Source organism: Amphiprion ocellaris, chromosome 11, assembly GCF_022539595.1.
Source record: "Amphiprion ocellaris isolate individual 3 ecotype Okinawa chromosome 11, ASM2253959v1, whole genome shotgun sequence".
NCBI classification, from domain to species: domain Eukaryota; kingdom Metazoa; phylum Chordata; class Actinopteri; family Pomacentridae; genus Amphiprion; species Amphiprion ocellaris.
This window is the reverse complement of record NC_072776.1, coordinates 20,124,730-20,139,012: the sequence shown is the minus strand read 5'-3', so window position 1 is coordinate 20,139,012 and position 14,283 is coordinate 20,124,730. Positions and strand designations below refer to the sequence as shown.

General features: G+C 38.7%; 1 protein-coding gene across 18 annotated transcripts in view; it reads left to right on the top strand.

Annotated features, from left to right (window-relative positions):
* The window catches only part of obsl1b (obscurin like cytoskeletal adaptor 1b), a 41,216-nt gene that overhangs the window by 23,127 nt on the left and 3,806 nt on the right, over positions 1-14,283 (top strand). For 17 of the 18 annotated variants that reach the window (XM_055014928.1, XM_055014927.1, XM_055014926.1 and 14 more), the window contains 11 exons: positions 100-369; positions 484-750; positions 887-1,156; positions 1,733-1,999; positions 2,966-3,232; positions 3,861-3,973; positions 4,309-4,462; positions 7,831-7,992; positions 8,595-8,699; positions 10,296-10,562; positions 12,525-12,794. In XM_055014928.1, coding sequence (XP_054870903.1) covers positions 100-369; positions 484-750; positions 887-1,156; positions 1,733-1,999; positions 2,966-3,232; positions 3,861-3,973; positions 4,309-4,462; positions 7,831-7,992; positions 8,595-8,699; positions 10,296-10,562; positions 12,525-12,794 — 2,412 coding nt within the window. The remainder of the gene's footprint in view (positions 1-99; positions 370-483; positions 751-886; positions 1,157-1,732; positions 2,000-2,965; positions 3,233-3,860; positions 3,974-4,308; positions 4,463-7,830; positions 7,993-8,594; positions 8,700-10,295; positions 10,563-12,524; positions 12,795-14,283) is intronic. The other variant, XM_055014925.1, reaches the window with a different exon arrangement.

Genomic DNA, 14,283 nt, shown 5'->3' with positions numbered 1-14,283 from the left:
ATTTTGAAACGTGCTTCTGGTTTTCATGTATCTTACTGCTGTACTTTGTATGTACTTGGAATTTGCAAGTAACATCTTGGTAAATCAAATTTTTTTCAGAGCCACCAGCCAAGTTTGTGAACAAAAAATCAAATAATAACATCTCGGCCTATGAAAATGAGAGTGTCACATTGTGTGCTGTTGTGAGTCGCGAAAGAGCTAATGTTCGGTGGCTGAAAGATGGCCAACTTTTGAACGAGGACAACATTCACATCTCCAGTGAGGGTAATTCCCACAAGCTCACCATTAATCCTCTGCAGCTGTCAGATTCAGGGGAATATGTCTGTGACGTAAACACAGATGAGATGTATTTCAGTCTTTTAGTCAAAGGTAAGAATTTGGCACTCCTTACCAAAATGTGACCTCCATTTCCAAATAAACACTAACCTGGTTGCAACTGTCACAAAGTTTATATCTCTGAAATTGTATTTCTTCATTCATCAGACATGAAGGTGAAATTTATCAGACAATTGGAGAATATTGTGTCTCTGAAGGGCAGCAGTCTTATGTTGCAATGTGAGATCAACAAGCCAAAGGGAGATGTCCAGTGGCTAAAAGATGGCCAGGAGATCTCCCCAAGCCGTCGACATACAATACGGGCACAAGGTCGAGAGCGAAGCTTTACCATCCACCAACTAGTGGAAGAAGATGCTGGGGAATATGTCTGTGAATCTACAGATGACAGAACCTCAGCAACTGTCACTGTAGAAAGTACGTCTATTCAAATTCTACAATTTTGAGAAGGGTTAAGAAGAGAAACAGTCTATTAACAAAAATTGTTCTGCTGTCAGTGTGCCATATTAATATTTAGAGCACCATTAATCTAATTCCACTTAATGTTTTTCAGCTCCCCGTGTTGTTGAGTTCATAGCAGAGCTTCGTAACATCACCGTCTGTGAAGGAGAAGATGCAGTATTTAAGTGTGTGGTTTCACCAGAGGACACAAAGTTGGTGTGGCGCTTAAATGACAAGCAAGTAGCTCTGAATGAGCGTACTGTCATTTCTAGCAATGGACTATGCCACATGCTCTGCATCAACAACTGCATGGTTTCAGATAGCGGCAGAGTGACAGCTGATGCAGAGGGATTGGTATCAGAGGCAGAACTTCAGGTTCAAGGTGAGTTGGTGTCCCTTCCATTGGCATTATGGATCACAGAAGTTACACTATTTCACAGTCACTTACTGCTGAATAACTTCATATCCCTCTAGCAGTTAAAAAATAATTCAACTATGAGCTATATGCAGAAAGACTGAGGTGAATGTGAACATATAAGTAAGCGTTTAAATCCTAGTACACCATTAATACCACAAAACATATTTGATGAATGTATGATAATTTCAAACAAGTTTAAATTATTGAAGAGGTGTTTTTCACAGCTGACACTTAGCAGATTCTCATGTTAGAATTCCTCTGGTTACTGATAGAGACAAGTGGCTCAGTGGTTTTGGTGTATATAGGCTGCAGGGGGCAATTCTCCTCAGAGCTTTTTGCTTGTTCACTTTGCTTGAACTTGCCATGTAGCTTTGCTGGCTTTCTTTGGTCTGTATCGTATTTCGTTCTGTCTGAGTGTGGCTTTATCGCAGTATTAACAAAGAGCACATACATAACTCTTTCATATAGTGCATAAACTGCATAAAAAGTACATATACCCATAGATGCTGCTATCTAGTAATTCCTGACATTCATTTTAAGAGCAACAGGTGCTGTTCACCAAGAAAATGACACCAGTTGTAGCTGAAGAGTACAGTGAGGCAACTCTAGAGGTGGAAGTGAGTCTAGATGCGGGAGAAGTGCAGTGGATGAGACAAGGGGTGCTGATCCACCCTGGGGCCAAGTATACCCTGAAACACATGGGCCGAAAGCACAGTCTTACCCTCCACAAACTGGCTGTGTCTGACCGGGGCACCTACAGCTGTGAAACCCTCCATGACCGCACGCAAGCCCAGCTCACAGTGGAACGTGAGTGTGCACGTGTTCTCACTATGCGCTGTTGTTGTTTGTTTACTGCTGTTGCCGACGACTCCATCTCTAGCGCACCCTCCATCACTACTTCTTGTGAAGGCAAAAGCTCAATTAACTGAGTAAGAGTAATTTGAGTGACTGGGGACCAGGGTGGCACTTAAACTGGAAAATGATGGAAACGAACAGGTGATTTCCCTACAGCGCTGATGACTTTCAGTCCAAAGTTTATGTATTGGCACATAATCAGTAAAGATGATTTCACATGGGTGGAAATCAATAACACAGAGAAATCAGCCCACTGTTTTAAGGGAAATGCTGCTATTCAAGGTATAGAATTATATTTTGTAAACAAAGTGAAAATTTCCTATGAATAAGCCTCAAGTACCTTTCTCGAAAGCAGTAACCATGGCACACTGTAAAAACAGCATCTTGTACTGATTAAGATGTACTTATGCTTGTTTTTCTTGTGCATGCCTCTTATATTTCCCAGTTCTGTGATCCACAGGCCAGTGGGTGAATTAAAGGCTGTTCTTTCAACACTAGTGTGGGTGGGAAGGGGAAAGTCAGGACTTCAGGCTGCTGTTGGCACCTCCTATGAATTTGGATCTCCTCTCATTGCATCTAAATTTACACCCTGGCCTTCAAAACTAAGGTTGTTGTCATCAGGTCTCCAAAATAAACACTCCTTTTTTTCCACGGGGAATGCTTGTCTGTGTTAGAATAAGTGAAAAATGTTGGCAGTTTCAAAGCTGGCTTTTGTGTAAAGCCCAGTGCTCAAATGGCTAAAATATCAGCTTGTCAATGTGTGCCAGCTTGTATTGTTGAACTGCTGGAAACAGAACAGACTCCAAGCCGTAACAGAAAAATGACACCATGTCTGCTCAGTGTTAACTTGGAATGAAAATGCTTGTTCCTGGCCCCAGTCTGTCAAACATAACTTTTCTTTCCTTGTTGCCCTTGCAGCACGCAAAATCACAATCAAGAGGGGTCTGACCGACATTAAAACCACAGAGAGAGAAACGGCTTCTTTTGAAGTGGAGCTCTCCCATCCCAATGTACCAGGCACCTGGATCAGAAACGGAATCCAGCTTAAGCCGACAAATCACTTTCGTATGAGCGCCAAAGGACAAGTCCACAGCCTCACTATCTCTAACCTATCAGTAGAAGACACTGGCACTTTCGTGTTCTGTGTAGAGAATCTGAAGACATCTGCAAGACTTGTTGTGAAGGGTAGGCAATTTAGAAAAGCTGTAAATATATTGCCAATACCCAGACTAAAAACCAAAAGCAAGCTTAGTAATGATGTAAACAATCTAATAGTCCAACTTAATAATTACAAACAATTAATTATTTGCACATTTTGTCCACAGCAAACAAACAATGTACAGTCCACTGCACTACTAACAAAAACAAAATTTTACTGTACTCATTTTGTTATGAGCCCAGACTGGTAGCTAAAGTGGTCTACTCAACGTAGGCCAAATGCCAGCCAGTGGAGGCATGATAATAGAATGGAGTGACGGCTCTGCTACCGTTGCTTTTATCCAGGCTCACGTTACAAACACAAAATAGCCTAGCATGACCCAATGAAAAGCAGTAGCTCTGCTCAGTCTTTTCTGTCAGGTGCTAGTTTAACCTCATGCTGTAATTTAATCCACTCCATGCCTAGTCACTCAGTATGCATCATCCCCTTGAGCTAGGGATGAAATGCTGTGAATGACAATTGGATGAAAATGTCATCACAATAAATTAGTCCATATATCCATATAGGTTACTTTAAAGTTGAGCAGTTCTGCATTTTGGAGAAATTTGAATGATGTTTTGTTTGTTTAACTAAGCAAGATGTTTTCTCTACCAGAGCCTCCAGTCACCATTTTCAGAAAACTGGAGGATCAGAAATTCCCTGAAGGGGCAGTGATCTCTATTGAGTGTGAACTGTCAAGACACAACATTGACGTGAAATGGATGAAGGCGAGTGTTGGATCTTTCTTTTTCTTCATAAGCAACATTTATGATACTGACAAGAGTCATGTTTTAATGTTGTCACTTAAAAGACAATAAAAGAGATATCCAAAGCATTAAAAAAGAACTTTCAGGGATTATAAATACCAATAAATAACCAAAATATTTGTCAACAAATAAAGTTGTAACAGCAATAAACCTAAATTTTTGACCTTTCGCAACACTTGTATTCGGTTGGTTTGATTTGTGTGGAACAATAAAGAAGCACAAATTACTGTTTAGGACAATACATAACATATGACATAAAGTGTGTGATTTTTAAATTTTGTTTTAATGCTTTACAGGATGGCACTGAGGTGAAACCAAGCAAGGACTTGCGGATTTATGCAATGGGAAGAAAACGGTTTCTTCAGATCATGAAATGTCAAGTCAGTGATTCTGGCATGTACAGCTGTGATGCTGGAGATGCTATGACATCCTGCTCTGTGGAGGTCTACGGTAAGGTCTGCTGTCCTAATACCACAAATTTCTAACTGTAGCTTTTTAGTGGTATTATATGATAGTCTAAACAGGCTGAAAGAGTCTGTTAATACCAGGCTGAAAATCAATATTTTGCTGCCAGCTGGCTAAAAGTTTTATGCCTGCTTCACCTCTAATGATGTGTAGCTGAGTGTAGTTAGAGTTGTACTCTGTTAAACCTGTAACCACACCCAATACTGATGCAGCTGGGTTCTGGAGAAGAGCTGCAGCAAACTGTAAAGTTATACCCAGGAGGTCAGCAAAGTTCGGGTGTTAAGTTACTCTTCAAAGAATGGGAATTGTGTCATGAAAACAGCACAAGCTGTGTTACAGTATTCAACAAAAACACAGTAAAATTGTAAGCAAGACATAGGTAGGATTTACTATCAAAACACACAAAGAGAGCCCTCTAACTATGACAAACCACTGAGGGGGTCAACAAGTCCAATGAAATTATCACCATCAAACTAGAAGCCACTGAGGCATATGTTGGATAAGATGCACAAGTTATGTTTCTTAAACATCACTTTGTAACAACAACTTGTCTAGAAATGTGACTAACTCAAATATATTGAATATGAAACATCCATGGTATGACTCCAGGGGACCCTTGTTGCACATCACTCCAGTCTCTCTTCATGTTATTTGCCTTTCTCTGCAATATTTATCAAATAAAAGACAAAAGTCATTCAAAAAACTAGTCTTTGAAAGGAAAGTTGGAACAATAGTTATTAGCTATGGGTCCTTTAAAACGGATTTTTTTTTTTTTAAATTTACCTAATTACTGACTGAATGCATGAGCTATTCTACTCGATTCACATTGCAGCTGGCTGTTACTCAGAAGTTAGACTCAGCACTAGCAGCAATTGGTGCAATTTTTTCTTAGTTTTAAGATAAAATTGAATTTTCATTCATTTCAGTGGCTTCGACTACTTCAAGCTAGGTAGCTTCGCTTGAACTGGCTTCTTCTGCAGCGCTGCTCAATTAACAAACTGCCAAGTGGAAGCGACACTGGGCCACATGCTCTCAATTGTATGTGTGACGGAGAAAATGCACTGAGCACTGGTCCATTCACGAGTTCAAAACAGCATACACTACCAATTAAAGTGAGAGTTTCCTTTGCCCCATAGAAAATCTGAAAAAACCAAACAGATTCGGCCTCAGGTCACCTGCTTGCAGAAATGACCCTTTTTCACCAGAACAATTCCAAGACATTGTTAAAATAAGTGCTGCCCTGCCTACCACATGCATAGCACAAGTGAACAATTGTCATTTGTTTATTACTTTTTCAAATAGTCTAATTAATTTACATGTTGCATGTTAAAGTGGCATTTTCTCCAGCACCCACATTAACTATTTGGCACTCCTCAATTAAAAGTCCACATATGATACTAATAGTGCTGAACTATGTAGAAATATTTATCCAAATTTTGGGTACTAAGCTTTTTTGCTGCCAACATTTTTGACATATTTTGACAGAAAAAAAAATACAATGTAGTCAAAAAATAAATACTAAATAGATTCATTTTAGCTCTGTCTTGTGCATGATGGCTCACTGTTACTTCTCTTTGTTCAGAATATTAGTTCTACCTGTGCTTTTCCAAGACGAGTAAAACAAATCTGTAGAATAAGGTCAAAGAAAGGAAGTGATGTCTAAGATACTCTTATTCTTTAGTGAACCGGTTTTTTTCCCCATCCGGCACCAGCATGTTGTGAAAGGAGCACAGCTGCCTACAGCAGAGTTTTGGAGACCTAGCAAAGATGTTGCTAACGCTGCTAGCATAGGCAACTTTTTTCACAGTATTTCACAGTAACATTGAGGTTAGAAGAGAGTCTTTTAGAAAATGTCAACGCTTAGCATGTTTCCTTTACAACAGGCAGGTAGCTTGGTAATGCTAGGTACAATAATTCTGAGCAACAAGAACGTAAATACGTAACTTCTGCACAACACTTACCACTATGTTGGGGCTAGCCGCTGTTAGCCACTTCTTCATTAGCTGCTGCTATATTTACAGCTCCATTGTTCTGTTAATAAATAAACTGTATTATCTCTCTTGGGCTAGTGGTCTTCTTTAGATACTATCTAAGCTTGGCCAACAATTAGTTTTTCCCTAAAAATGTCGAAACCGGTTGCAGGCTTGAGGCCTTCATCCTAGACTCTTCTGTTAGCTTTGCAGCACCTGTTCGTCCTGGCGTCTAATTAGAGTAATAGAAAACAGCTGTGCAGGATGCTGCATATTATTTTCAATAGACTTGAAACTCCGATAGAAACGAATGTATGAGTTAAATATTACGTTTACAAAAATACTTTGAAGTATTATATTTCAGTACACAGGAGGATTTTTTCTATAAGGGTATATTTTTTTCAGTAACAGTTTCTCACCTATTATTGTTATTATTAAGACTTGTTTGACTAGTGTGCAATCTATGACTATAGTACAATAACGGCAATAATCTTTATTTCTGTAGCAAAACTGGAGTTAGAAGGTGTTTCAACAGTAACAATAAAACATTAGAAATGACATTATAAATGATTACACAAATGCCAGTCAGTACACATTCGCATTAGAGCTAAAACAGTGACACTATGGTCCCTCTTTGTTTTAAGCCTGGGCTGTGGTATTTTTAAATGCAACAAATTTTTTTTTTTTTTTTTTTTGACATGAGGGATCTGTGTGCGGAAGAGGAATGTAAAAGTTCTTGGATGTAGCGTGGAACCAGACCATGTAGAGGTTTAAAAGTAATCTGGAGAATCTTACATTGAATTCTGCAGCAAAAAGGGAGCCAATGTTTTTCAGTCAGGGATAGATTTGTTCCACTTGCTGTGCTTTGAACCAACTGTAAAGTGGCATTTGTGGCATCATTTAGTCAAATGAATAACAATTCCAGGTAGGGAAAAAATACGTGTGTGGTCAACTCTGCTTTTAGGAAGCATTGGTTTTACTTTGGCAATAGTTCTAATGTGTAGAAAGCAAGATTGAGTACAACTCTTCTGATCGATATTGCAGTAGTGGATGGTATTTACTATGACATTTATATTGCTGGCATTAGACTTTAATATGGTAGGAAAATTTATAAATATGGTACTTATTTTTAGCTTGCTTTATAAAGTAGTAGAGATAACACTGTATGTTGACCGGACTTTGAGTCTTGCTAATACAGCACAACGCTGCCACCTGCCTGCATGTAGGAACTACAATGCACAGACTTAATGATGTCTACACTTCCTACACATTTTTTTCTCAGAAGGGGAAACAGAAGTTCTTGCTCTGATACAAAAACAGATGTTTCTTAGGGTGTGTCCAATATCACCTTGAATAATTCTCTAATGTTAATTCTCTTTGCAGAGCGTGAACTGTTGACTCTGCAGCGTCTCGAGGACCTGGACATTCAGGAGGATCAGAACGCTGTGTTTGTTTGTGAAATCTCTGTGGAGGACGTGCCAGGAGAATGGTACAAAAACGGGGAGCGGATACAACCCACTAGCACCATCAAGATCCGTCAGGAAGGTCAGCTTGACAACAGCTTTAAATACTGTAACAATATAGAGGCTTGAACGGCTTTGTTGCTTTTTTAAAATGAATATATATACTACCATTCAACAGTTTGGGGTCACTTAGAAATGTCCTTATTTTTGAAAGAAAAACAGCTTTTTTCAATGAAGACAACATGAAAGTCATCAGAAATACAGTCTGGACATTGTTAATGTGGTAAATGATTATTCTAGCTGGAAACGGCTGATTTTTAATGGAATATCTCCATAGGGGTACAGAGGAACATTTCCAGCAACCATCACTCCTGTGTTCTAATGCTACATTGTGTTAGCTAATGGTGTTGAAAGACTCATTGATGATAAGAAAACTCTTGTGCAATTAAGTTTGCACATGAATAAAAGTGTGAGTTGTCATGAAAAACATGAAATTGTCTGGGTGACGCCAAACAACAGTAGTGTATGTATCAATTCAGTAAAAGACCTATCAGTAAATATTGTTAAAAACATCATGTAATTGCATATTTTTAGCCAGTAGAATGAAGCCACTTACTACTAGTCTTGCTACAAAAATTCTTGATAATTAATGATTTATTTTTCATAATTATTCTTTCATTCCAGGGACAAAACATTTTCTTCTTATGTGCAATGTGCGACCAGAGGACTCTGGAGAGATCAAATTTGTTGCCAGACATGTTGAATCTGTCGCTTACCTGGATGTGGAAGGTATTAGATTAATGATCATTTCAGACCTTTTAAAAGTATTCACTCCCCTTTTGCCTTTTTTTTTTTTTTTTTTTTTTTTACCTTTCAACATTGAATCATGGTCAGTACAATTAGGATTGTTTTAGAGGATTTTAGTTGAAAAGGTACTTTCAAGTGAAAAACTATTTTTACAAAGTAATGCCCATTCATTGTTCAAATAATTGATTGCATAACTATACACACCTTTAAAATGACTCACCTAATTCAACATAGGGGCTGCCAACTGGTGCTGGAACTCACACAGTTAGTGAAACAGAGATTATCTAAAGACAGTTAATGTGTCTCAAGGGTTGTAGTATAAAAACACTGGTATCTGGAATGTCTAGTTACTGGTGAATCAGTACTAATGGCTATAACTACACCATGAAAATAAAAGAACACTCCATTTAACTCTGTGAATAGGTTATTGAAAAACACAAGTCCAAAATATTATTCCAAATCATGAAATAACTCCTTGGAGTACATTACGTCCATCCTAAAAAATGAAAGGAATGTGGCACATGTGTAGATCTGTTTAGCGCAAGCCATCATCAAAAACTAAAGTGACAGTGCAGTGGGGGCCACCAAGACACCTATGACTCTTTTGAAGGAGTTACAAGTTGCAACACCTGATATAGGGGAGCCTGTGCATACAGTTTTTACTGGTTCTTCATGAGTCAAAGCTTTAGGAGAGAGTTGCAAAGACAGTCATCCATCCGTTTTCTGTACACTGCTTTATCCTCTGTAGGGTCACAGTGGGGCTGGAGTCTATCCCAGCTGACTTAGGGTGAAGTCAGCTGACAGGTCGCCAGCCCATCACAGGGCTACACAGAGACAGACAACCAAGCACACTCCACCAGTTAACATAAACATGTTTTTGGACTGTGGGTGGAAGCCGGAGCACCCAGTGAGAACCCGTGCAGAGAGAACATGCAAAGTCCACACAGAAAGCTGAGCTTTCAACCCAGAATCTTCTAGCTGTGAGGCAACAGCGCTATCCATTTTTCCACCACACTGCCCCAAAGACAGCCACTGTTGAAAAAAATAGATGATGATTCTTTGGACTGATGAGACCAAAATTGAGCTTTTTTGGCCATCAGACTAGGTGAACACACCATCCCACCATGAAGCATGGCTGTGACAGCATCGTTGTTGTGGGGATGCTTCTTGGCAATAAGTCCTGAAAGACTTGTAATGGTAGAGGGTAAAAAGAATGCAACAAAGTGAAGGGAAATTCTGGATGACTCCCTGATGCAGTTAGGAGGAGAACTGTCACTTATTATTTTGCAGACTGAGTCCCATCCGCAGATCATCAAAGCTGTAATTGCATTCAAAGGTCCATCTACTAAATACTGACTTGAAAGGGGTGAATACTTATGCAATCACATATTTTACAACTTATATTAATTGGCATTGTTTTGTAGAAATGTGTTTTCACTTTGACGTGAAAGAATCTTTTTAGGTACAACAATTACACATTAAGTCTTGCACTAGATACTGTCACAGTGTGGTCTGATTTCTTCTATCATGCTGTTCTATAGTGTGTCCTAAATTTTATTTACATTTCTTCCTTTTCAGAGCTTCCTGTCAACATTGTAAAACCTCTGCAGGATAAGACAGCCCTTGAGAAAAGCCGTGTGATCCTGGACTGCACCGTGTCCAACCCCAGATGCAGTATCCGCTGGTACAAAGGCAGCAATGTCATCCTGCCCTCCGAACGCTTTGAGATCTGCAGTGAAGGCTGCTATCGCAAACTGATCATCCAGCAGGTGGCGCTAGACGATGAGGGCACATACAGTGTGCAGGTTGGAGAGTACACATGCTCTGCAAAACTGACAGTGGAGGGTAAGAATTCAAGATTAAAGCGCTCTGTAGTTTAGAGCCAAACTTTGTAAATGGATTTTACAAATTAAATTGACAATATCAGCATAGAAACCAGTTGTATTTTAGTCTGTAAACTGTTTGTTAGCTGGATGTTGTTATCAAGTGGGCTTGTATACAACATGCAAACAAACAAAATAATACAATACACTTATTTTTAATCACCTTACTCTGAAATTCATTTTGCATCCTTAATGCAAACTTCATGAAAAAGGCAAATTCACACTTGTTTATACAATTCACATGTGGCCATTTACAAAATCATGCAAACACATAATGATGGTACAAATAAAAGTTTCAATCTACTTGTTAAAAAATATTTTCTGACCAAGAATCCCATTTGGCAACACACTGATCCTGGTTAGGCAGCAAAATGGAATCATGTATAAAAGAGTTCTCCAGCTTTTTATAAATACTGTGTGTATACTGCAGCTCTTGTCATTGGTGTGTGTATGGCATTGGCAGTCCTATACTGACTATAGTCATGCCAGGACCTCAGTTGTCATAGCTCAACAACATTTCATTTTCCCCAGCAACATATCTGAATCTATTGTAAGATAACAATAGCAACAGTATGAGACCCCTCTCTTATAGCAGTAGTGTAGTGGTGCAACGAAGGGAGCTACAGACTGTATATACATACTTGACAGCACCACCTACCGGAAAAGCAACGTTAAAACATGAATTCTCTGCATGAGGAGGTTATTACCAGCCCCCCATTTCTCAGTTTGAACATCCTCAACTCCTCTTGTCAAAGCAGAAGAGGCAAAGGAGGAGAGAGGAGTCAGGTCAACAGGCATTGAACAAAATGAGACATCCTTGTTTCAGATAGCATCCACAGCTGCATTATCAGTCTATTTTTTTAGTTTTACCACTGTGTTTCATAATCTCTGTCATATGAGCAGAACAGCCCACAAAGAGGTACATGTATTCTGATTGAGTGACATACACCAATCAGGTATAACATTATGGTCACTGACAGGTGACGTTAATAACACAACAAAGGCTGGCCCATGTGGTCCGATCCAATAGACGACTATTGCTCAAATTGCTGAAGAAGTTAACGCTAGTTGTGATAGAAAGGTGTCAGAATACACATTGCGTCACCACCACATTTCAGTCACCACCAAAAGCACCGACAATGGGCACACGAGCATCAGAACTGGACCACGGAACAAGCCTCCTCAATGCTTGATTTGCATCTTTTGAATTGAGACGCCCCTCAAAATGGCAGGCTAAGATCAATTTCTAGGTCACAGGCAGGTAGAAGGAGAAAAGGCCCAAAATAGAGAAATGAGTCTCATGGCACGTTTTCATAATTTGTAATCATGCTTTTACATGCATGTTTTCCTTTTACACTTGGCTTTGTAGATAGTGGCCTCTGCAAAAGGCTTGACTTTTTAGTTTTTTATTTTTTGCATTTGAAGAACAAGATGCTGTTAATAGGTAGTGGAGTCATTTACACTGCATTCTAATGGAAGGTCTGCTTAAACCCACAGGCCACAAAGCCACACGATGAATAACACCCACTGAATTCCATTTAGCTGCCGTAGTACTGAGCATTCTAGTTCACTACCAGACTGTTATGACTTACTGGTGAAAAAGTTAATGAATATTATTAGTAATACCTGTTCTTTCCCTACTAGTACAGGTCAACACATGTATCGCTTTTATGTACTATAAATGCCTGGGAATGAGCTATCACATGGCACAGGCTAAATAAAACACTATATATTTTTAACCAGTAGATGTCAGTGTTGTCAAAGTTTTACACTTCTGGCTTTGTTACTTTTCCTCTAAAATCCTCCTAATTTTACCATTCAACTCTTACATATGCAAGCAGCGAACTTGTTAAAAATACATATGTGTTTACATTAATTTAAAAAACAGCCAACACTGCTCCCTCTCTGTTATTTACTGACACAGCCCAGTCTCTGCTGATGGTCAGCGAGCTAAAAGACGTGGAGGTCGTGGCTCCTGATGAGGCCTGCTTTGAATGTGAGGTCTCAGTTCCCGTCCTTAAATCCCCCATATGGAGTCTGAACGGGGAGCCCCTGCAGCCGAGCTCTCGGGTTCGCCTGGAGAAGATGGGAACAGTCCACAAGCTGACCCTCCGGCCAACCTCCCCAGATATGAGTGGAGTGGTGGAGTTCACCTTTGGGAAAACAAAGAGCAGAGCCCAGCTTCGGGTAGTGAGTAAGTAGAAGAACACCATTTATTAACTGCAATTTTCTGAACAGTTTAAATATGATGTAGACATGGACGTATAGGTTGAAGGATATATCTGTGTACATTTAAGATTGAGAGAAGGCCGCAGGAAGAGATTATGACTTCCTAAAATTACCATTCAAGTCATTTGCAAATATGTCAAAGTAATCTATTTAGTTTACAAATTGCTAAAGGAATATTTTATTACAATCAAACGGTATTAAACTAATACTCACTTTTACAGGTGTATAGGCTAGAAGTGATGCACCTCATTAGCACCAGGAGTTACAGTGAATTTAGTTGACAAGCTGCTTAACACTCCTGTTGTCTTCATTTACAGGCACCAAAAAATATAGTTTCCTTGTCTGAAGAAAAATTTGAAGATTCAGCAAAAAAAATTCCCAAATTTCAGAAAATTTGCAAAACCTTCAGGAAGAAAGTTCCAATAATTCCTTAAAAGTTTTCCTTAAAAATTTCAGTTTAAAAAAAAAAAAATCCCCCAAATTTGGTATGGAAATTTTGGTAAATATTTTCAAAAAAAACAGTAAAAATCTTCCAAAAAAAAAATCTCCAAAATTTCTAAAGTGATTACATATACATCAGTAAAACTTCTATTTTCTTTAAGAACATTCACAAAAAAAATCAACCATTTTTTAAAAAATATTTTTTTGTGAATGTTCTTAAGAAACTTTTTTTTTTTTTTAAACATTTCTTTTTTCCACCAAAAAGTGTTCAAAAATTTCCCAAAAATGTTGAAAATGTGGACATCAGAAGTTTCACTGTGAAAATATTATTTTTCTCCACATTTTCAAACTTTAAAACGGGTCAATTTGACCCGCAGGACGACACAAGGGTTAAATGTGTTATATACTGTATAACCCAGTAATGTAATTCAAAAATTGACCACTAGATGGTAGTAATGACAAAGCTTTGAGTTTGCTTCATATGTCTGGATAAAAATGTCATTAGATTAATAAGAGGAATGGTCCATCCTAGCAAACGAAAACAGTGTTTAACTGTAATAGTATTTTTTTTTCAAAGAATTCAGTTAAAAAGCCATATTTGCAGTAGCATGAGAAAACTAAAACTGCAGCAACAAAAACATAAACCCTTCGGACTGATTCCAAATTGCCCAGGGGGCGTGTTTAAGCGCGTTGCATGACTTGGCGCGGCACATGCAGCCCATAGCAATAAATACAGTAACTGTTTTGGCCCCTAGAGTGCTGCAATCTGTAAATAATATAGGGTATTTATGGGGCCTACCCTATCAACAGACATGTAGGTCGAGCAATCCAGAGCACATACCCATAGAACCTTCTGGAGCCTTTTGAATGTGTAGACGTGTAAACTAATTTTAGTTTTATTATGTTGGCTTGAAATGAAAGCGTGTTATGTTCAATCATCTTGCCTCAGTGGTAAAACTGTTGTAAATTCATTTGGGTTTAAACTGAGGGCAAAATGCAGCTCAACCAGAACT